The 25,247-nt window shown below is 32.2% G+C and overlaps 2 protein-coding genes across 3 annotated transcripts in view; one reads left to right on the top strand and one right to left on the bottom strand.

Annotated features, from left to right (window-relative positions):
- Nucleotides 1-18,182, top strand: part of LOC111047420 (uridine phosphorylase 1) — a 109,909-nt gene extending 91,727 nt beyond the window's left edge. Inside the window, exons 3-8 of one of the 2 annotated variants that reach the window (XM_022333173.2) lie at nt 2,719-2,880; nt 3,618-3,803; nt 6,545-6,683; nt 8,393-8,586; nt 10,493-10,611; nt 12,861-18,182. In XM_022333173.2, the coding sequence (XP_022188865.1) occupies nt 2,719-2,880; nt 3,618-3,803; nt 6,545-6,683; nt 8,393-8,586; nt 10,493-10,611; nt 12,861-12,939 (879 nt within the window). In that variant the 3' untranslated portion in view covers nt 12,940-18,182. Of the gene's footprint in view, nt 1-2,718; nt 2,881-3,617; nt 3,804-6,544; nt 6,684-8,392; nt 8,587-10,492 lie in introns of both variants that reach the window. The other variant, XM_022333174.2, reaches the window with a different exon arrangement.
- A 356-nt stretch (nt 18,183-18,538) lies between these two features.
- Nucleotides 18,539-25,028, bottom strand: LOC111047419 (charged multivesicular body protein 5). The gene is made up of 5 exons (XM_022333172.2): nt 24,788-25,028; nt 24,088-24,239; nt 23,278-23,443; nt 21,162-21,389; nt 18,539-19,390 (listed from the first exon to the last, which is right to left on the bottom strand). Exons 1-5 carry the CDS (start codon nt 24,854-24,856, stop codon nt 19,340-19,342), a joined length of 666 nt encoding a protein of 221 aa, XP_022188864.1. The 5' UTR covers nt 24,857-25,028; the 3' UTR covers nt 18,539-19,339.
- Between the last annotated feature and the right edge of the window lie 219 nt (nt 25,029-25,247).

Below are 25,247 nucleotides of genomic sequence, written 5' to 3'. Positions count from 1 at the left end.
GTGAAGTGGAAAATAGAGTAAGAAGGAAAAGAGGGAAAAGACAAATGAGAAGAAGAAGAAGAAGACGAGGAAAAACAACAACGAGAGGAGCAACAAGAAACCCACCAACAACAAGAAGAACAACAAAAAAAGATAAAAAAAAGAAAAGAGACCAAAAACCAGTAAGGAGGGGCTGGAAGAGGAGAATGAGAGAAATCAGAAGAAGACTGAAAGGAGAATGAGGAGAAAAAAATAATAAAAAAATGAGATAGTTGAAGAAGATGAAGGGGAGGAGAAAACCTGAAAAAGAGATGAAGTAGAAAAACGAGAGGAGAAAGGAAAAGAAGAACGCGAAGCATACCAGTGCGGAGGATGAAGAGGAGGATTGATTGAGTACTTTATTTATGTAGATTACAATATATACTGGCTTATACACTTATATACAATAGCTTACAATACAGCAAAATTATAGATGAATTTACATAATATAGACTAAGAAAATAATTATTGAACTGTATTATGATATGAAAAAGTAATTTGTAATATAATAACTATAGATAATGATTATATTGTTATGTATCTACATAAATTGGAGGAGCTTTGGACATATCAATGTCCATTCTTCGGAAAGAATATTAAAAATATCCTCCCCACTCACTCTCTAAATCTCTGAGAAGGAGATTTTGTGGTAGATATCCATATTGGATGAGTAGCCACCATAGGAAAATAATTAAAAAAAAAACCATTTCAATAAACTTAAAAATGGTATATTTGATTGTTTTGCATTATTATTTATGTTTCATTTCTGATGACTTGTGATTGATTCAAAATCTAGGTTACCGTATCGAAATTTCTATATTGCCTATGTTCAAATTGCAAACAATTTCATTTGTATGAAAACGTATTGATATTGTCAAAACCATTAATTTTTATAAACAAGGCCTACTAGTTTCGGTTGTTACACTATCACCAATGTCTAGTAAACTGAAATCTTGAACATTCAGCTGCAGTATGAATAGTGTGGGTAGAGCTCTACGATAGGCCATTATAGCTGTTGACCAATGAAAGTTCAGCTCGACTGTCATTGGCCGATTCAGATCGGTCGATCTAAATCAGCAGAGCTGATTCATCTGAATCAGTAGAGCTCAACCTCCATCTTCCGTCTTCGTCTTTTATTTGGATGGTTCTTTCAAATTCTTTACTTTCATGATAATATTCACTTTCTGTGAGAAAATCAGTACAATATATTCAGCTTTTGATAAATCATTAAAAAATTAATTTAATAATTTTTTTTAGTTCGTCACTTAGTTGAACCCTATTATTTTTTGCTTATAATTTTCAATTTCTTATTCTATTATTAAGTTTTTAGTTACTAGATTTTGTATTGTATCTAGTGTCATTAAAGTATAGTTATAATTTTTCTTATCGATTATCAGAAGACTCCTCCATGCACACGGACTTATCGTCCAAGCATGGAGTTATTCATTTACTTTTTACTTGTTTTTCATATTAATGTTACAAACTAATGTATCGTCTTTACTTTGTTTTTACATACTATGTAATGTATAAAGTTTTTGAATAAATGACTTGAATTGAATTGAATTGAATTTGATTAGGCTCTGAAGCTTGATAACGTCTAACCTCGCGTATCTCAAAATTTGGTTGTTTCGACATCACCATGGGAAGCGATTTGGTTTCGTGGTCGCGCTGATAATCTATCGATAAGATAATAAGCTCTATGCACTTGTTACTCCCTTCGTAAAGCCACTCACTTTAAGGGCCGAGCTCCCATGCCATTTATGAGTTAAAAATCGCTTCACGGTGGTTGGGAACCCACATAAGCTGTAGGTCCACACATCCCTTATCATCAACGGTCTGATCACCCACGCACATGTGGTCATCATTCTCAGAAATAAAACGATATCAATCTAAAGTAGATGGCTTCAGGCATTCGTACTTTTGACTGAGTAAAAGTAGTTTATCACTGATAAGTTAAAATTATGTCCCACTTCTTTACTAAAATAGTAAATTACTGATCATTTGAAATGTCAAGTTTCTCTTAACATTAATAGGAGACAGATGTAATGAAATAGAGAATGCATTTATTCAAATGCTAATTGATATATAATTATTATTTAACGAAAATCCTAAATAAATGCTGTAAATCACCCCGAAGACTTCTGCTACTGCAGACATTGACAACAGGGTTAACAGCTAGATGGAAATTCGATGAGAACTACTATCCAAAAACTAGTTGCCAGCCCGGGAATCGAACCCGGTACCTCCCAATTGCTAGTCAGGAATGCTTACCCTTACACCAAACTGACAATCTCTGGATAGCAGCGCTCATTGTATACGAAGCCATAGCGGCCAACCAGGTACAGATGGAATGAAATAGAGAATGCATTTATTCAAATGCTAATTAATATATAATTATTATTTAACGAATAATTATTAATAGGAGAAATGCAGACCTTTGCTCTCCAAGAAAATTTAGTTTTTTGAGACGCCATTCTTTTAAAATTCATCAAGTAGCGATTGGTTCGAAGGAATGTTGGAGTTTATCTAAAATAATTGAAAAATAATCTACAGATCTTTGCTCTCCTAGAAAATTGAGTATTTTAAGATCATATTTCCATTAAAATCCATTAAGCAACGATTGGTCTAACTTCTATTACTTGCTTTATTACTTGAGTACTTGATGCTTGATTCTATGTGAATATTTTGCTTGGTTTGCAGTTTGTGTGCATGGGTGGTACGCCGAAACGTGTGGAGCAGTTCGCGAACTATATAATGGAAGAGATCGGTCATAAACTGCCCACGGGTACAACCCTCCAAGACATCAGCAAGTTCTCCTATCGCTACTCCATGTACAAAGTTGGACCTGTCCTCTCCATCAGTGTGAGTACAACATTTCCAGAAATTACAAAATACTTTTAATAATTATTGTTTGTCTTTATTCATTGTAGACGTCTAATTCTTGTGTATTTCATTGTTCCAACATAACTAGTGAGCCACCCGGACTGGAGAACCCGCTAAATCTCCGCTGATATTCTGTTAGCTGTTCTATTTTGAGAGCAGTGGAAAGTCAGGAGGAATAATTCAAACTGCAATATTAAGTGTCGGTTGCACAAAAGGCGGTTAAATTTTAATCGTGATTAAAACGACACGAGAGCCAGTCAGAGAAGCCTTCGTTTTGAAAAAGCCCTCTCTGATTGGTTCTTATGAGATTGATCACGATTTTCTCATGCACTTCCAATGTTATCCTGCTATATTCCAAAAAAACGAAGGTGTATTAAGTCAATTTCTTTGGCCAACGAACTCGAGCTGATGGCTCAAAGAATTTTTGTTGAAAACTTGAAGTTGATTGATGAAATCAATTGAGAGTTCTTACCAAACATACAAACATTATCACAAATCCACAAGCCCACAAACGGACAACGACTCGAGCCATCAGTGAGAACTTGCAACGCTTGTTCAAAAAATTATTCTCTCAATAATCTATTACTGAGACACCCATAAACAACCATAGTATCATGATCATGGATATAGTTACAATCTATATGCTTTAGCTTGATCTTGTAAACTGCTTTGATCATTTTCAAGTAATAAGAACGTTTTCTCTGGTTGATTTACAGCACGGTATGGGCATCCCATCAGTCGGCATCCTACTGAACGAGGTTGTGAAACTGATGCATCACGCCAGGGTGCAAGACCCCATCTTCTTCAGGATCGGAACCAGTGGGGGTATCGGAGTGGAGGGGGGAACAGTTATCCTCTCCGAGGAGGCCGTCAACGAGGATTTGGAGCCTTGCTATGAGCTGGTGAATTTATTCATGCATACACTTATTCAATAATTCATTCATTCAATTCAAACATTAATTGGAGACAAATAATATCACCTATTATAGTGATATGCATGTTATCAAATCAGTGAGAATGATAGGACGGTAGTATTACCACTTTTTACTTTCCTTGACCTATTACCATAGGTAAAGAAAGTATTGCTTTCCGAAAAAAATTAAGGTTACCCAATTTCCAAATTTCTATTCGTTTCAAGGTCCCCTGAGTGCAAAAAAGTGGATTTTGAGTATTGGCCTGTATGTGTGTGTATGAGTGTATGTATGTCTGTGTACACGATATCCTCATCTCCCAATTAACGGTATGACTTCAAATTTGGAACTTAAGGTCATTACAATATAAGGACACGAACAATTTCGATCGAATGCAATTAAAGATGGCGGCTAAAATGGCAAAAATGTTGTAAAAACAGGTTTTTTCACGATTTTCTCAAATACGGCTCCAACGATTTTGATGAAATTCATACCTAAAATAGTCATTGATAACCTCTATCAACTGCCACAAGTCCCATATCTGTAAAAATTTCAGGTGCTCCGCCCCATCTATGCAAAATTTGATTTTAGATTCCCAATTATCAGATATAATTTAAACAAAAAATTTCCTTTGCAAAGATTGAGCATGAAAATCTCTACAATTAATGTTCAGTAACATTCTCACCTAAAATTGAAAATAAGCTCAAAATTCGAGAAAATGCTATTATTCAATTGCAAACTGTTGGCAACTGTTGATTCTATTAGATCATTCACTATGAAGAGATAGCAGACTTCGTGTGTCTCCAGCGTTATTGTCCTGTCATTAGCTGGCTCAGATCTTTGAATAGTGGACTTGAGATACGCGTGAACACTAGCGTCAGGTGATCATTTTCACAACGGCAATGAAAGTTGTGTGAGTGCGCCACACCAGATTTCTAATTTTGACCAACTTCTTTAGTGAATAGCTATGATTGAAGTTATCCTGGTAAATCTTATATTCATTTTTGACTTTTGTTAAAAATGATAAATACACATTTTATTTGTCAATAAATTGATTTTCTCATGATTCCATAATAAATAAATACTCATATTGAGATAAAATATGTTGGTAGTTCATCATAGTATTCTTACATAGTCTACAAACAATTCGACAATGGAACTGGAAAAGGATAGCTCTATCTGCTTTGTCTAATGACAGAAAAAGATAGCAAACCAATGGTTAACAGATGCTGGCTTTATAACATAAATCTCACTGTGGCTAATGTTTTTTCCAAGTATGAGGATTATTCAAGAAGTAATCCAGAAATAATTATTCAAGAGATTAGGTAGTAGAAACGTCTACTTGAGTACGGATTAAGAAATATTAGAGTGAAATAAAAAATATTATCTTTATTCAAGAAGTAGGCCTAATCCAGAAACTGTTCAAAGATTCGGTAGTAGAAACGTCTACTTGAGTACGGAATATTAGAGTGAAATAAAAAATATTATCTGTGACTTGAAGTACCGTACCAATAAAAATAATATGTATGAGCACTCGAAAAAAGCAATAAAGTCTTTATTTTTTAGCGTATCAGATTGTGTATAAGACATGTATCGTATGCACTGTGACATATGCGTGAACTTGAAATTAACAAGCTGAAGTAACGAGCTCTATTGTTTAAACTTTTCAGAGTAATTCAAGATTTCATGACGTAAATCATTGCAACATAATATGAATATGTACTGTTCAGGTTATGATTCATTCTTGAAATCTAGATGATGAATGACAGAAACCTGAAACAAATTTAAAAAAATTGATAAAATTCTCAATGTCTATTCAATTCCGGTAATGATTAGGATTTTCTTTGAAAAATATTTGTCATGCAATGATAATTATTATTCTCCACAAATTGACAAGTTTCAACTCTCAACCTGTTCTTTATGTTCATTATAATAGTTCATTTCAAGTTTGTGTAATACGCAAAATTAGCCTTCTTCCACTAGCTGTTGCGGGAACACGGAATTAAAAATGCTGTGTACATTTGAGTCCCGGATATTTCCAATTCCGTGTTCCCGTATGAACTAGCTACTTATGTCTCTGTGTATAGAATAGAATAGAATAGAATAGATGTTTATTTCATCAAGACAATTGTAAAATACAATATTTACACTTTTTACCAATTTCATTACAATAGAAAGTAGGTACCATACAATAATTACAATATTCGTGATATAGCAATACTATAATGGAAGTCTCTATGAACAGTAAATTACAAAAAATAGTCATTCATAGAACGTTTGTTGACTATCATATAAGTTAATAATACAACAATAACATCTAATAATAAATAAAATTCTAGCATTACAATTAATAAATTATCATTACAATTTGAAAATATTCAAATACTGAATGAATCATTTCAGGCACAATACTATTATCATTAGCCACTGTATTAAACTAAGAGAGAAAGAAAAAAATCGATAAAATAAAATAGGCTGCTCAAGCGATAATGAATACTTATAATATTATACATCTTGTGTGTGAAGCCTTCCCACTATATTACAAGATTTCTAAATTTATAATTCTGCTAATTGTTGTAAGTCTTCATGCAGAGAAGCTTCTGGAAACGGGAAACTGCTATTTTTCTTCGTTTCATTGTAATGCTTTATCCAGAAGAAAAATCTATTGTTATTATTGTTGTGATTTATGAATAAAAAACTTGAAGTAATAAAGGTTTATTTCCAAATTGCAGTCAGTATTGGGTAAGAAAGTGAGGAGGCCTGCCAAACTTGATAAGAAACTGCTAAGAGAGCTGAAATCGTTACACCATAAAGAGGATCCATACGAAACGGTGACTGGAAAAACTATGTGCACCCTAGACTTCTATGAAGGTTAGTTGTGATTCTGCTCAATTTATTTTCATTTATTTATTTATTTTGAATGGAAAAGACTGAGAAATTGTTAAAAACCACTGATTTATTGATAATTAGAAAGGCCGGTTTCGGCTATTACACCATTGTCAATCTCTGATTGACAGATTGACCATTGATGAGATTGGCAATGGTGTAATAACCGAAACCGGTCTTTCTAATTATCAATAAATCAGTGGTTTTTGACAATTTCTCAGTCTTTTCCATTCAATATGAATAATTACCACAATATCAACTTCTCAACTACACAAAAAGTATTTATTTATTAATTCACTTGTTATGTTTGTAGTGAACATTATTTATGTTTTATGTTTTTTAATGCACATTGAATATTATTTGTAGTGCACAACTGTATACAAAATATTATTCATTTTCTGATGACCTCATCCACCCCTTCGTTCTCATCAACCCCTCTTTCTTCTCCTTCTTTTTCTTCATATTCTTCTCCTCGTTTTTCTCCTCCTTTTCTTCCTTTTTCTTCTTCTTTATTTTTCCTCCTCCTCCTTCTTTTTCTTCTCAATCTTCCGTTTTTCTCCTCCTTTCCTCCTCCTCCTTCTTCTCATTCTCCTTCTTGGTCTTTTTATTCGACTCGTATTTTTTCTCCCCCTTCTTTCTCTCCTTATTCTTTTCGTCGTTTTTCTCCTCCTCCTCATTTTTCTTCTTTTCATCCTCCTTCTTTCTCTCCTTATTCTTCTTCTTCTTCTTCACCTTCTTCTTATTTATCTCCTTCCCGTTCTCATCCGCCCCTCCTTCTCCTCCTCCTCCAACTTCTCTTCCTTCTTCTCCTTCTTTTCGATTTTATTCTTCTCCACGACTTCCCCATCCTTATCCACTCTTTCTTCTCATCGTTATTTTTCTTTTTCATCTTCTCCCTCACCGTTATAGTTCTTCTTCCTCACCATTATAGTTCCTGATGTATATGCTGCTGCACCAAAATATAATATTATTGTCTTCAAGAAATTGTGAACTCATATATTTTGTATTCCAAGATCACATTTTATTTTGAAATTTTTGTATTTGCATGCACATTATTTCACATCATCCACAATGTGCTTTAATTGTGCTCATGATGTGCATCGTGTGTCTAAGCATCAATTTGTCTAAGCAAAAGAGTGGACTGTATAAAGGGTGCACTAGATCTTCAATCTATCCTCCCTCTTAATCTATCCTCTATCTAACCTCTTCAATCTACCCTCCCTATTTTATTATTTCCTCATTCTCCTCCTTCACCTTTTCTTAGTCCTCCTTCCCCTCCTCCTCCTTCTCCTCCTACTCCTACTCCATCTCTTTTTCTTTCTCCTCCTCCTCCTGTTTCTCTTCCTCTTCTTCTTTTTTCTTCTCCATCTTCATCTTTCTCTCGCACTACTGTTTATCTCCTTCTTCTTCTCCTTTCTCTACTCTCCTCCTCCTCCTGTTTCTCTTCCTCCTCCTTCCTCTTCTTCTTTTTTCTTCTCCATCTTCATCTTTTTCTCACACTACTATTTATCTCCTTCTTCTTCTCCTTTCTCTACTCCTCCTCCTCCTCCTCCTCCTCCACCACTTTCTTCTTATTCTTCTTATTTTTTCCTCCTTCTCCTCCTCCTTCTCCTCCTCCTTCTCTTCCTCCTCCTCCAACTCCTTCTTTAGAAGAGTCTACACCACAACTTATCAATGTTCTTTGTATCACGCAGGCCAGGGAAGATTGGATGGCGCTTTCTGCCACTTCACCGAGACCGAGAAGATGGAGTACCTGCAGAAGTTGAAGCAGGAGGGCATTGTCAACATTGAGATGGAGTCGCTTGCGTTTGCGGCCATGACGCATGCGGCCGGCATACGATCCGCGATCGTCTGCGTTTCCATCGTCGACCGGCTCAAGGGCGATCAGGTGAAATAACAAAATACTTCCCGATATTTATGTTTCAAATTCTATTCATGTAGCGGACTTTTTAAAAGAGGACTTTTTTCCATAGATAGGATGGCAGAATTGCATTTACTCACAGATATTAGTTTAGCAAGCTCAACTGTATGGGACTCTATTTCTGAGCTCATGCATACAAGTATCCCCTTAGAAAGAAAAATAAAAATCTTAGTTCCCTTTATGAAATATTTCAAAAAAGGGTACTAAGATTTTTATTTTTCTTTCTATTTCTATAAAAGTAGCCCTATACAGAAAAGAGATAAAAAAGTATCCCCTTTCTTATTTACATTCGAATATTTGTATTCATATTTATTTGCCTCTTTTCTGTATAGGCCTACTTTCAATATAAATAGAAATAAAATAAAAATCTTAGTAACCTTTTTTGAATTATTTAATCACAACATGTTTCAACATTGATGCCATTTTCAAGAAAAAATTTCAAGAAAATGCCATTTCAAAAAAATGGCATCAATGTTGAAACATGTTGTGATTAAATAATTCAAAAAGGGTACTAAGATTTTCATTTTTCTTTCTATTCATATTTATTTACATTCATATTCTGAGATGTTCAATTCAAGTTCTACAGTTTACAATATTCATCTCCTTTGAAATTAGAATAGATTTTTTTACAGGAATGGTGTTCGAATCAGAACAGTCAATATCCAGTTAACAAATGAAATGATAACCTCTATTGAATTCTCTCCTGTTCAAATGTTTCCTATTCATATTATCGTTTTCAACTTTTAGTATGAATCTATGAGACAGACAGAGTAAAGTTTCAACCAGACCAGCCTACTGAACTCCAAAGGCTTTAGAGTTTTAGAATCCAGGCTCTAAACTACGGTACTACAAAATATAGGAAGTACTGGCTGTAAGATTTCTCAACTTTTTTCACCTTGTTATCACATTAATTATCTGTGATGAATATTCATCATATCAAATGAGTTTTTATTTGCATTTCAACTTCATTCACAATGGACTTGATAATGGCATTATATAGCCGAAACATGTTGTGAGCAATTAATTTTAAAGGGTAATAAGATTTCTATTTTTATTTGTATTCAAGAGTAGCCCTAAATAAAAAAGACAATTTCTTTACAAAATAAACATCTACTGATTCACAGACTGTATTCATCACGTATGGAGTTAAGAGGACCAGTTAAACTAGAGAAGAAACTGTTGAGAGAGCTCAAAAAATAATGTAACTCATATTAGTGTTATAATATTGTGACACAATCCCTTATAATATACGGCCACCTATAGTAAATGCTTTCAATATTAACTCTACTCCATTAACATCTAGTAAACACCAATTTGAATATCAGAGTAATAAACTAATAAATAAAATTCCGGAAGACTTTATTAAGGATAAAATAACAAAAACCAAATTGAGATTAATAAAAGCTTACCCAAAATGTTGGGTGAAACAAAACTATTATTTTAAAATTGAGAATTGAGTTGGCTGAATCACCATTTTTTTGAATATTAATTGTGTAAAAATTATTAAAACTCGACAATTTTTATATTATTTTCTGTGCATCTATATTTTGTTTACCAAGTACCTGATTATTGATAGAATTCAACATCCATGGATTTTCATCCATCAACAGAATTGTTTCATTTGTACTGCTGTTATTACATTAAAAGATGTATTTCTTATTTTTAGAACTCGTGGCTGGAGCTCAAGGCTTCTTTTTCCAGTCACGCCAAAAACTATTGTAATTCGATGATTACTTCATTTGTGAAAATATTTCTTGTATTTGGCAATAAATTCATTATTCATTCATATTAAGTACTCCTACTATAAGTATTCATATTAAGATACATTAAACGTTGAAATTGAATGTTTAAATTATGTTTTCATTCATTTCAGATCCACACTCCGAAAGAAGTCCTGGACGAATGGCAAATGCGACCACAACAGCTGGTTGCCAGATACATAAAGCGCTATCTACAGATGAAGGGACGCATCTCCTTTGACAAAACTTGCGGGTCAGTCAGTGTCAAGAGTCCGCGCCGGTTCAAACTGGTTCAACAGGAGTCAGAAAGCTATGATTAGAGCCACAATAATCGTGACTCTACAGTCAGGAAGCTTCTGCTCGAATCAAGGTCACTGTGACTCTTTGTGACTCGAGTCATGGAAATTATGAATCTTGAGTCAGAAAGCTGTGAATTGAGTTAAATAGTGATTGTGACTCTTGAGTCAAAAAACTGACTCGTGTTACATTGATTGTGACTCGAGTCAGACTCTGTGACTCAAGTCACGGTTAATATGATTCTTGAGTCACAGATTTGTGACTCCTATCCTGGAGATTGTGAATAGAGTCATAAATCTGTGACTCGAGTCAGAAATTTGTCATTCTTGAGTCAGAAGTCTGTGACTCAAGTCAATGTTACTGACTCTCAAATCTCAGAGCTGAGACTGGAGTCAAGAAACTATGATTTGAGTGATAGTCTGTAAGTATGAAAGCTATGATTGTTTGACCTTGACTTCAGTCAAAATGCTATGAATTGAGTCACAATGATCATGATTCCCGAGTCAGACAACTTTGACTATAGTAGAGCTACTGTGACTCCTGAGTAAATATGTTAAAAACGCACTGTTTTTATACAAGCGATTATTATCAGCATACAAGGTTTAAATGAAGTTTGGTTCAGTTGATCTGGTGAGATAAATTATACAAATTACAGTTTGAATAATTTCTGGTACACAAATTTTCATATAAAATTGCATTTTTGTCAAAGAACTGGGAAATCTTCATATTAATACAGACATGAAAATTTGAAAATATTAAATTTTTATACAAAAATCAATCAACTTGAAATATACTAGAAGTTCTAAAGTGAACAACTACTTAACCTATGTACCTTATGAACAACTATTTCGGACTATGTGTAACCTTATCTCAAATTGAGAGAGGAATAGCACAAGTTCACCTTATTTTTTCTCTCTCTATTATTTTTGATAATTTACTTGTTGCATGAATCAATAAAGAATACTGTATCGCCTAAAACTACTCTATTTGGTACCGGTAGTGAAACTAATTATGCAAATTCAGTTATAGGAGACGATTACAAATTTATTAATCTCAAGCAGTGTTAAAAATTCAAAATTCTTATTGAATGAATTATTTCTGAAAAATTGCAAAAATAACATTATGTAAGGTTTGAAAATCTGTCAAAAACTAATAAAATTGTAGTACAAATTGGTTTAATCAGAAAATTTATCAATTGGAAACTCTAAAAACGTTCTCATTTTTGTCAATAGGTGAACTGAACCTGATCTCTGATTTAAACCTTGTATCAACCACATATGATTATCAATATACAATGCAAACGAATAAAATATTGGTACTACTGTATAATATTGTGTAGTGGGGTTGGCAATACTGGAACATAGATACACTCCATCAATTTCACATTTCAACATATTTTCATAAACACTCCTCTTCATGATCACATTTCACAAAAATCTAAAAAAATATATATTTCAAATAGATTTTAAGGTAAACACAATAATCAATTTTAATTTTAAGATGGTGAAATAATTATTGACGTGGGGAAATTTATATCAATCAAATATCAAAACAACTACAGTTGAACTCATATTTTCGATTTAAAAATTAGATGTAGCCTACTTAAACTCTGGAAAATATTCCTTCAACAATACCAACGCCAACCTCTCAAATATAATCTATAATGAAAACTTCCAAAATTCTAAGACAATACAGTATCATATACCTTATAACTGCTACCCTATTTGATCATTCTTTAAACCAATTTGAGGGTGAAAAAGTATCTTTTCTGAAATGGTTATAGTCTCGGTAAAAGGTGAATGGTATAGTGAACCAATTTGAGAGTAAAAAAGTCTATTTTTGTGATGGTTATAGTCTAAACCGCTGATAATCACAATGTGATAAAAATAAAACCAGAAGTATGAGAGATCTACACTGTGATAGACTATTTATCACATAAGCGTTCTGAGGCTGAGTATTGTAATCAAGTTACCCTATTTTTATTTTGAAATCCAGGTTATAAGTTGACGTCTTTCATTTATTTTATTCCAAAATCCAGGTTATAAGTTGACGTCTTTCATTTATCTTAGGTCATATTATTTTGGTTGTGGCAATTATTTCAAGTCCTGACGGTGGAGGAATTAATTTTATATCTATTTATTATTTAATTTTAACTTATTAAATTTATGTGTTGAATGTCTTGACATACTAAAATATATGTTACAGGGCCTTTTCTTGCGGAGGCTTTTGTTCCATTGGAATTGAGAATGGAATGTGCAAAGAAATATGTCAGAAGGCTGGCTAAAATCACTCCAAAGATAAACAAAAAATACCAAGATCACAATAGATCCGAGAGTTAGACTGAACAGTGCAACATATACCTGCTATACAGTATTCGTTATGGAGTTCTCCTTCAAATGGTATACAATACCAAGAAATCCTTACCAATTCATTGAATGTTGATTCATAAATAGAATTTGAGAATAAAATATGGGAGAAAAATGCTCAAAGACGTATCAACTCGAAACAGAATTTTTTATTCTATCACAGAGCTATGATTCATGAGCAGTATAAATGGTATTGTATTCGAAATAATACTAAAATGTGTAATATGAAATATATTCATGGGTGAAGAATGCTCATAGACGTATATCAACTCGAAACAGAATTTTTTATTCTATCACAGAGCTATGATTCATGAACTTAATAAATTATATTGTATTCATAATAAAATACTGAAATGTGTAATGTGAAATATATTCATGTGAGAAAAATGCTCAAAGACGTATTAATCTCAAAACAGAATTTATTATTCTATCACAGAACTAATTCATGAGCAATATAAATAATATTATTTATAATAACATGCTCAAATTTATAATGTAAAATATTCCCAAACAGCATAACAAACCTTTACGTAGCTATCAGCTACAAAATTTGATTTGAAAATTATTGATGATAAGGAAGGGTAGGCAGGGGTGCCCATCCCCCCAATGGTCCATGTCGCAAAATTCCCCCCCAAAATTCTCAAAATTTGGTATCCATTTAGGTACTTAAAAACTGTGTATTGAAAAATCACCCTCATTTTCCCTAGTTCTTTTCCAAAAGTCCCCCCCAAAATTCAGCCTCATGTCGCAACTTGCGACATCAAAACATGCTGTGGGCAAGCCTGAGGGTAGGACATCTTTATTTCCTATTGAATAATAGCCTACCATTTTCAATATTAAAATAATATGGATTTGAATCATATTTGATATGACACTTCTTAAAAAATTTATAAACTGACGGGAGTGGGCGATTTGTATTGGGAATCGTGAGATTTATTTTCAAAAAATGGGTTTAGCTTTAAAATATTGGCATTCCATTGAATCATCATTCATAACCATCATAATTTTCCATACCATACCTTCCATTATATTATCCTATCATGTTCTCCATTTCAGTTCCTTATCATACTTCCATTAAGCATTATCTAAAACACTTGGTAGAATCTACTTATTAACTTACTACTTAGGTGATATTATTATTTGTCACAACTAATTGATGATGAATCTCAATTTTTAATTAACTACTATCGCTGTAGTTGAATAATCAACAATAGGTTAATTATTCTGAAAAGTAGCTTTTCATTTACTAGTTTATTTTGTTTCAATAAAATGATTATTTTTGTAATTCTATTTGATTTTTACCCTCCACTTTCCTTTCCTCACATCTACTCTTCCAGAGTTTTTCCATAGGCTTTTCCCTAAAGTTTTTCTTCATATGAGAAATGGCAATATGAGAATGAATTGTGTGTTCTTATCTACAGAAATATACTCGTTATAAAAACAATTGAAAGGAGGCAACAGGTTTGCTCAGATGAATATTGAGAGAAGAAAGATCTGACAGAATGAAAAGTTACTGGGAAGAGAGGAAGAGAATTGAAGCGAATAAACAAAGGAAGAGGACTAACCAGAGACTACAATGATCCTCTCTGGTCATAAAATCAATTTAAAAAAATATCTACTCGTTATAAATTGATCTAATATCATTTTTCGTCCAAAAACTCAACATTTTCACAATCCAAAAACTTGATAAAATAATTGATATGAGTTATTTTGTGGTACTGATTCACGTGACACAATAAACTTGAATAACTGAGTAAGAAAAAAATCATTCTAATGATTCATTCATTTAAAATTTCGAAAATATTATTTTTCTTCGCGAAAGTCTATCAAGTTCCAGTATTGCTGATTCCTGTTTATATCATTAAATTATGAATAATATCGATAATGAATGTAATTAAAATATTATTATGTTAGCTTTTATTCACAAAATTGCAGACTTTTATACTGGAATTATTGTGCTGGTGGACATTTATTACCAACTTATCGAATTTATTTATTGTATAATATATCAAAATGTGCGGATTATGCCGATTACAAATACTAACTATCACATACTCAATAATATTAATCAACACTATTCTAACGAACGAAATAAATTATCATGCGATCACGCATGCTTAAATATTTTTTTAAATCAACATAATGTAGACGATTAGAATTTATACGGTACCAACTCAAAGCTGAAAAGTAAAAATTATTGCTGAAAAATTTAAAATATTGATGTTGATGATAAAATTGTTGATGCTTGTGCTGAATATTATTATATTGATTTTTAATTGATGTTGATACGTAGGCTATATAGAGAAATGTTGAGTGTTATATTTTATGAACTAGGATGTATAGTTATTCAAATTCGGGTAGATTCTATGAACTCAATAATAGATGCCTCAATGTAAAATGTATCAAATATGAGAAAATTCACTTGGAAATTGTACTTGATTGGTTTATTGAGTGTGAAAACGTACAGTTTCTGTGTAGATCTTCATGAACCTCTGTAATCTGAAATCTTCGTACTTGACTATTCATTGTTTAACTCATGCTACAAAAAAAAACTAACGATTAACTCATAAATTTATCATGAGTAACATTATTTTAGAGAAAATATTGTGCATTTTCTATTGAGATTAATTGTCCTTTCTTCATTTATCCAACCTCTAAAGGAAAGTGTAATTATTTTCCAAAATTTAATTTTTTGAAACATTCACGTACAACAGAAATAGCTGAGTTTCAATAGTGTATGAAACCTGTTTGATTCATGGCTAAAATTTCTCCTCTGGGTAAAAGTCTAAGGTTTTTTACAAGAGACCATTTACATTTTAAAATGAAAAAAGCATTTCAAATTATAATTTTGATTGGTGAATGGAGTTTCAAATGAGAATGAATGAGCCCATGAAACACTTATTTATAAATTTTCAAGAGATTCTGATTCTATTGATGAAGATCTACCGGTAGGCTATAGTCCAACAACGTAGTTCAACGTGAATTAAATTGAGACTCGAAATCTTTCATGATGCATATTTGCAAGGAATAATATCTACAAATATTATATTATAAATATCGTTATACGCAATTTCTTATGATATTATTAGCGCGTGCTTTAGATTAAGTTGTGTCTTGAATTATTGTAATATATTATATCTATATATCGGCCTATAATATTCCAGAAAACGTAGTGTATATAGTCACTGTGGCATTCTATATGCAGGTGGAATTACTTCCTGGTTTTGATCAGAGCTTTAGATGGAAATTATTTGATGTTAAATTTTATTAACTGTGGTTATACGAGGATTATACCTGATATACTTATTAGAAGAGTAGTATAATAATGGGAATAGCTTCCTTATTTGCAAGAGGCTACTGTACCCAAAAAAAAAACTTGAATGAAGTGTCTATTTCGAATTCTGATTAGGAAAATTGGAAAAATAATAGAATGAGTTTTCAAAAATTCAAATTGAGTGATTCAAAAAAGTTGTATTTATTGTCAATCTACCACCTTTTTCAAAATATTGTGGTAGCTTACTTATCTAATCCAATGATAATGGTCTTGTTGGTTATTGATAATAATAATTGTAGAAAAATATCTTTGTTGATATTGAGATCAACTTGATTTCATCAAATATTGTAAAAATGACTTGTTGATTAATAGTCTAGCTATTTGGAAGTGTCACAACTTCTCAAAGATTATGAGATTGTTAAGATTATCTGCTAGGAAAAATTTAATGAATTTATTCAGCTAACGTTCCTTGAGTATTGTGAAGCTAGTCGTGATTGATAAAATTGAAATTATTGTTGAAATGTATTAAAATTTGTGATGGAATATCAGTGTAGCAACGTTAAATATTGGAGTTATGGAATGAATAACACTATTCTCGAATCTATGTAATTTTTAAATTGGAGCAGCTTAAGAAAATCTGTTTTCTTTAGCTATATATTTCAATACAAAAGTTACATTTATTTGAGTATACTTTAATGGCTGTAAGAGTGTCTAGTCTTGTTAACGGAAGGTTAGTGAAACATATTTATGGGAATGACTTGAAAAATGAAGTTTGGGTAGATGAAAGTATAGAGTTTTTATGATAGTCCACTATAAGTTTATTAGTACCCTATGACAAGATGGATTCTGGAAATTCAACAAGGATTATCCATTTATAACGGACTCATTAAAAATGTCAAAATACTTCTAAAAACAATAAAGTGTCTTGAAAAGAATGTACTTCTTATCTCATATTATAAATCCACAGTACCAAGCTACATCAAAAATGAATCAGAAATGTTTTTAGATTGGAAAATTGCAAGCTCTAAATGGTGGAGTATCAAAATTTGTTTCACTTGAATAGTGGCTGTGAAATATATAAAAAATAAAAATGTTATATTATTAAAAATTACTAGTGAGTGTAGACTTTTATCATGTCGCTTGTCATGAATACTTTATTAGAACATGCACTGGTAGATATGAATCTCAATTATTGTTAATAGAAACTTATCTATTCTAACTATATTATTATATTCATGTATATGTAATTATATTTCACTGCTAAATAGGGGATTTGGCTTTTGTTGTTGTACTTGAACGAATATATTTGTGTCATCTATGATAAGGTTTGACAAAAGATGAGGAAACCAAAATTTTGAATTTTGGATTTTTTGAATATGTCATCGATTATCATAGGAAGACACTGCAAAGATCAATCTTATAATGATACTAGACTTTTTTATGAGTATTCTATTCTATCGTTATCTAGTACATGTGGATAATTTTAAACTTCAGTAGTTATAGAATGATTGCAACCAATCTTTGAAAATTCACCCAAAATGATTGCAAGCATTTATCAACTTACAAATATTTAGTTTCTGATAATTTTATGAATGGAAAGTGATTATAATAAACCAATATGCACATAAACTGTAGCAGATAACCACTAACTTCATAATAGGAAGTTGTTCCAATTTTTGAAAAAAAGTTCAAACAACGAAGAACATATCCGAAAATTTATTGAAAACAGAAGTCTGTTTTGGAATCACAATGCATTGTACAGTATTTAATAACATTGATATACGTTACAAGAAGTGTTTATGACTAATATTATTTATTGACTAATTATTATTATTCTTAGTATTTAATAAATGTTGAGCTTTGTAATAAATTTGCTGTTAAAATATAAAATGATGCTGGTTTTATTTGTAGAAGGTGGGCATTGAAGGAACTTGGGAGTGTAAAGGAATGGGGGATTTTTCTGGCTTTCCAAGAGCATAGTTTATGGTACCGAACTCATTACAGACAAGGGGTTTTCAGTTCTGAAAATATAGATTTGTAATAAGGATTAACGTCAACGAACTTGATCTGTATGAAGGTTTAAAGAAAATTTGAAGTTAATTGATGAAAGCAATCAAAAGTTATCGTCGAACAAACCCAAAACGAACAACGACTCAAGGCTCTAGTCATCAGTAAGAACTCGCTACGTTCGTTCAATTAATATCCAATGAAAATTAACTGGATGAATAAAAAGAAGAACCAAATGTGAGTAAACCATACTTTAATATCTAATAAAAATATAATCAAAATATTACAATTAAGATTCAATATAAACCTAAGTAACATAGAAATTTATACATTATACTTATATTGTATATAAACGTTTACATTGATCTGGTTATTATAATATAAATCATCATGTTATGACGATAACAAAAAGTGAGTAGAATGGTGGACCAGAAACTCTATTGCAAAAAAATATATAACTTCAAGAAAACATATGTTGTCCTGGGAATTAATTATTTGAATTTTGTTCATTAATGGATTATTTACGATTTTCGAATACCTACGTAACTCCTGATGAGCGTAAATCCGAATTTTGGAAGCGAAGCTTTAAGCTGTGCTGCATATCCTTTGAAAAACTTGTTCCCTTTCAAATTAATCATTATCAATTAATTAAATCATAGATACAAATTGATTTATTAAAGCTCTACGAATGGAAATTCCACTGTGGGTACAAAACTTCGAATGAGATGGACCTTTCAAATAAATTGTACTTAATTAACTGAATCAGTTTCTATTGAAAATCCACTGTGGAAACAAGAATTCCAAATAACTACAGTATAAAACTGGTTTTAAAAGCCAAGTATTTGAATGTTTATGGGTCATGATAGTTTCCTAGAACATAATTTTCAACGAATAATCAAGCATTTATAAACACAGGATTCAAGGCATTATGGAGGCTTATAATATAAGGGTGATTTCGAGAAAAGCGTGATAGAGCCTGTAAGTTGTAAATAAACTTATAACGATAGAATAGTTTGAAGAGTTTTGGAAGCACAGTGTTATGAAGCTGGGATTTGAGGTAGGCCAAACTCGTCTACAGGTATGCCGTCCTGGAAAAAGAGAAATATATTCATAATTATTATCATTTGAATCTTGTGAAATACACAGCTATTGGTTTTCCCAACGAAGAACGTACTTGGGACAAAATAAGCTTCGGTTGACGTGTGAGCCTTCTTTGAGCCTTGGATCTTCAAGGCTAGGCGCACACCAGTTAGTCAAGACAAGACAAGACATGATCAGACACGTTTAGTCACAATACTTCATATTGTTGCTTACTCACACTGATTTGTCATTGCAATTAGACATGTCTTTATAAGCAACTATTGTGGAGTATTGTGACTGAACGTGTCTGATCATGTCTTGTCTTGTCTTGACTAACTGGTGTCCACCTAGCCTTAATACGTCCCTTAAAAACATAACATTGTCATTTACAATTATTGGAATACATAATAGTTGAGTGGAAGTCTCATACCTTGCTTTATCCAATAGAGAAATAAATATTGCCAAAGCTTCAACCAATATATTCTTATAGTGAACTCAACGTTATAATGGCAGTGGAGAAAGATAGGAGAACAACATTGCCGATCCTCTGTCTTGCCAATGACTTCTATAGATGGTAGCTTACACAGGTCATTTCTGTAATATTAACGGTTCATTCTCGTTTAAAATAACCAATTATGTTTTATTAAGCAAGAAAATTATATTTTTAAAAAACTTCATAATATATTTTCATAATTAAGATGAAATATTTTGTTAATTAATTATTAATTCTACATTGTTGAAAGGCGATGTGGCAACAGAGAAAAGCGAGAAAGAGATAGCGCTATCCGCTTTGTTGAATGATAGACAAGGATAGCAATACCATTGCTAATCAAACACTGCCATTATAACGTGGACCTCACTAGAGTTAAACATGTACGGGATTCGCATTACAACATCACGTCCGAACTAATGAACTGATAACAGTAGAATTACTGGGTCCAGAGTCGGTCCGAGTTAACGAAAATCCGGGTTAACCGGAGAATGGGCAAAAACATAGTTACAAAAAATGGCCTTACTAAAAAAACGGACTAGAACTTAAAATCGAACTTCAGTACGGACTTACTAAAAAAATCAAGTCCTCTTTATCTCGAACACTAAGTACTTATATACATCAAGTACTTAATTTACTTTTTTATTGCTGCTACTGATTAGTGAACTAGTTTTTAAAAATAATTTATTTGCCAATCATAAAAATAACAATAAAAACAAATACTTCATACTTATACAGAATAAAAATAAAATTTAAACTTGAATTTTTAATTGGCGTTGCCAGCAAAACCTAAGTTTGTGTGCTAGCAACGAGTACCAAAAGATGTCATTTAATTTAACATAAACATAAAAGATGATTAAACATTTTATTTAAATAGTAGTAATAATAAATAAATAAGAATAATTGTAGTAATATAATATCTGAAAAAATGTAACTTAGTGAAGATAATATTGAAGAAAAAAGGTTTTATTAATAAAGTAGATTCTAACTGTACATGAGGCGAAAAACATTGTTACTTCTAATCCATCTCTCTACATTTTTAATGGCTGATTTATTAAATCTATCTAAAATTAATTGGTCTGGCAAAATATTTATCAGTCTATTACTCATGTATGGGAACTGTCTGCGGCATACTGTTAAATTTGTTCTAGGAATGCGGAAATGAGATAATGAACGGAAATTATACGACGAAATGTTAGTTTCAAAGAGATTGTTATGCTATTTTATCACATTTATTTTAAAAAAGAAAGTCAAATTTAAAATCGAAATCAGACCCATAGGCCACCAACCTTGTTCTTGTCGGGTTTGGCCTCCGGCTTACTACTGGGCGCATCGGGCGCCTTGACAGCGTCGTCCAGATATGAGGTGTCGGCGTCCAGAGCGATCTCGTCGCCCAACGCGTCCAATTCGGCAGCTAGCTCGTCGTCATCGATGTCGGGCATGCCGTAGGTGCGGCCCAGCGCCTCCTGCACCTCCTCGTGCATCTCTAGCATGTCGGCCATCTCGTCTTGGATGTCCTGGTACCAAAAAAACAATATGATAGGTTGCTTATTACAAAGAAGATTACAGTTTAAAACGATCAAAAATCTACACTTGAAGAGTTGAAACTAGTTAAGTTGCAATTGATACTTTTGATAATTTATTATTGTTTTGAATCAATATAATGCTTATTATCGGGGCACCGAGCTCCACTCTGGAGTACAAAAGCATATACAATTTATTACGAAAGAAGAAATTATAATATATTTATAGTTCATACATAAAGGTTCCATCTAATCACAGTGGATTGAGATTAATACCCAGAGGAATGCAAAAATTTCTCTCACAAAAGCATGTTGAATTTTAATCCAAATCAGAGAAGACCATTTCAAAAAGATTGGTTCTACTGGAATTAATCAGGATTAAAATTTAACCGGCTCTTGTACAACCGGCACTAAGTACCTGATTGAATGATTACAAAAGTTCAACAGCTGAGTCATAATTATGTCTCAGTTCCACACACATTCACTTGCTCACTCACTTCCATCTTCAACAGACGACGAAATTATCAGCTGTTTTTCCAAGGATGAATAAATACTTTTAATGTCCTTCAGCGAGTTTTCCCAGGGATGAGACCTAGTGCAATCGAATTTTTATATTATAAACCTACTATGTTCTGAATATCGTGAGAATCGTTAGAGCCGTTTTCGAGATCCGGTGAAATACAAACATATAAACATCGAAACATTTGAACATTTATACATTTAAACATATAAACAGAAATTGCTCGTTTAATAGTATAGGATTGCCAGGGCTTATTTTTGCACTGGTAAGCCGAAAGCCGAGATAAAAAAGGGAGAAATTAGATTAGAGTTCTTTATTTAGGCTATTAAAGTTATGATTTACAATTACTGAGAAAGAGAGAGGGATTGATTGATTTATTAATTATTTGCCTTTATTAGGGCTGAGTTAGGACTCCAGGTCCTCTCTGCCACACAACCCTAAAACAACCCAGAGATTGATTGAGTACTTTATTTATGTAGATTACAATATAATACTGGCTTATACACTTATACAATAGCTTACAATACAGCAAAGTTTTAGATGAATTTACATAACATAAACTAAGAAAATAATTATTGAACTGTACAATGATATAAAAAAAGCAATTTGGAATAACTATACAAGATAATATTGTAATACATCTACATAAATTGGCGGAGCTTTGGACATGTCAATGTCCATTCTTTGGAAAGAATATTAAAAATATCCTTCCCAGTAACTCACTACCAAAAACGTCAAATCCATTTATACGACTAAAGATCTGTACACAAATAAAAATTTTGTAGAAGTTTTAATAATATATATGAAATTTTAAGAACAAATCATATGATTAATAAAGTGATGTAATTATGTAATCAAATAAAATAAAATTATTGAAATGGAGTAGACTAATGGTGGATCAGGATAATCAATATTCATCAATATACAGCAGTAATGCACTGGATATTCTATGAGTTTATATACAATTGATTCTATAATGGGTTTATAAGGAAGGGATGGGGGTGAGAGAGAGAGAGAGAGAGAATAGTGAGGCCATCTCGATTTGAACGATGATTGATGAGAACACGAGGCGACGAAGGATAAGAAGAGGTGCAATAGAAAGAGAAACAAGAAGAAGAAGAGGAAAAACGAAATTATGAGATGGTTCAGGAGGAAGCGAAGGAGGGGAAAGGGGAAGCAGGAGAAAAAAGGAGGAGGAGGAGGATTATGATGAAGAGGAAGAGAAGGAGAAGCTTTATGAGGTTGAGTGGATTAAGGACAAGAAGGGGGTAGGGAAAAAGAGGATAAGGTTAAAGAGATGGCGAAATAAAAGAGGTGAAAAATGTCGATTAGGAAAGGATGAAAAGATGGAAATTTTTTTACCTCGATTTGATTGATATTAATCTTCTTGAACTCCTGCTGCATTTGTTTGACTCCAGCTTTCATGGCCACAACAGTTGCTTGGGTATCTTTCAAAGACTGAGTGGCAAAGTTGGCTTGTTCCATGTTGAACGACTGCTGTCTCAGATTCAGTGCTTGTTCCTCATACCTGTCAAAATAATACAATATTAGAAAAACACAAAATATAAGAGGAACCACACACTAAAGTGAGGTACATTTTATAACGTCAGTGGAGAAGGACAGGACAACAGCGTTGACGATTCTCTGCCACGCCACTTCCTTCTAAAGAGGATATAGAATAGAATAGCAGAATAGAATTCATTGAATCACTAAGCACTACACCATCAAGAATAGCTAGGCAGTATGTGACATGTCATATAGTTGATAACAGTATAACTGATGAAGTATCAACTGTTCTTGCTAGAAATGATTAATTATACATCATTAGGCAAGAACATAATTATACTTTTCAATGATTGAGTACTAAATTTTCATAATTGAGATAGAATATTTTTTTAATTAATTATATTTTTAAAATTTATGGAAAACAATTTGGGGAGCTAGTAAAGGATAGAGCTATATGCTTTGCCGAATGAAAGACAAGGATAGCAACTCCAATTTTAATTAAATGCTGTCATTATAAGGTGGACCTCACTATAGTCATGCAGCGTTTCGATCAGATCAACGATGTCAACTGCATAGATTGCCGTATGCCATAAATAAATAATAAATACATGTCCGTCATGTAATCTTTACTTGGAGAAAGAGAAATATTCAAATTATTGAACTCACATTTTACGTTGTTTCAGGACTCTCATTGCTTTTTGTTTAATGTTATTCTTTGCAGGACCTTCTCTCATTGTGGCCATTTGATCTTTGTATTTTTTTAGCTCCCCATCTAAACGCTGTATTTTCTTCTCAATTGTTTCAGCTCGACTGTCAACCTGTCGGAAAAAATACAAAATAGGAAATAAGATTTAGAAAGAAAAATGTTATTGAATTGAAATGAATTGTATTAGAGGGTAATATGTATTTCTGGACATTGATCAATATTGGAATAAGAGTATGAAAATGAACGTCTGAGCCATTAAAAATTGTTCAATGCACATTGATTTGCTGTCAATAGTTGATAGACATTGGATAGGCATATGTAAAGCATGATAATTGATTTAAGAACTATACAATACTCATTGAATTGGTTCAAGTTCCAAGTAGCCTTAAAGTATCAAGTAAGTTCAGCAGACAAAGAAAGATTTATTGGACAATAGTTATAGACTATAGATTACAAGTGCAGAACAAGGAAAACATAAAATTTTATTATCTGTTTAATGTAAGCTGATTGATTTATAAAAATTCAAATGTACTGATTATGAAAAGGTATCATCATAGCCTAATATTTAGTACAAATATTTAAAGAAACAATACGCAGTAGGCTAGGTCTAGTATGAAAACATAAATAATTACACAATAAGGTAAAATTGAAAAACCTTACCCCTTTTATCACATCGTTCATATCTGGAGGAGGTTCTTTAGGTTTTGCTCTACCAAATATCCTATTCATTTTGAAAAGCTGTTGATGATCTGTTATTGACTGAAATAAATGAAAAATTTGGCTTGAAAAATAAGTAGTTTCCTAACCCTAGTTTCTCACAGAAATCTGTCTTATGTCATAAATTTGATCAGCTGCTTGTCTCGGAAACAGCTGGCCTTGACGGCGAAACAAAAATAAAAGAAAGAACAATGGAGTGATTTCTATTAAATAATGATGAGAATCAGGAAATAATCATAAAGATTATTTTTCAATTGGATTGATGATTTTATCTGAGTTCTTGAAAGAAGAATTACAATAATAATAGCTATAATAAAATGTAGAAGTATCGAGTTTATTTCATCGACTAAAATTTTATCGATATTTTCATTTTGATTCCGGCCCGTGTTTATACTTTATAGGT

The sequence above is a fragment of the Nilaparvata lugens genome, chromosome 8 (genome assembly GCF_014356525.2).
Source record: "Nilaparvata lugens isolate BPH chromosome 8, ASM1435652v1, whole genome shotgun sequence".
Taxonomy (NCBI): domain Eukaryota; kingdom Metazoa; phylum Arthropoda; class Insecta; order Hemiptera; family Delphacidae; genus Nilaparvata; species Nilaparvata lugens.
Note: the sequence above shows the minus strand (reverse complement) of the source record. Positions and strands in the feature narration are given on the sequence as shown.

Coding starts and splice junctions, on each gene's coding strand:
- LOC111047419 (XM_022333172.2), bottom strand. CDS start 24,856: ATGAATAGGATATTTGGTAGAGCAAAACCTAAAGAACCTCCTCCAGAT. Junction 23,444..24,087: donor GTCCTGAAACAACGTAAAAT/GTGAGTTCAATA, acceptor TTATTTTGACAG/GTATGAGGAACAAGCACTGA. Junction 19,391..21,161: donor CCAAACCCGACAAGAACAAG/GTTGGTGGCCTA, acceptor CTCTTTTTCCAG/GACGGCATACCTGTAGACGA.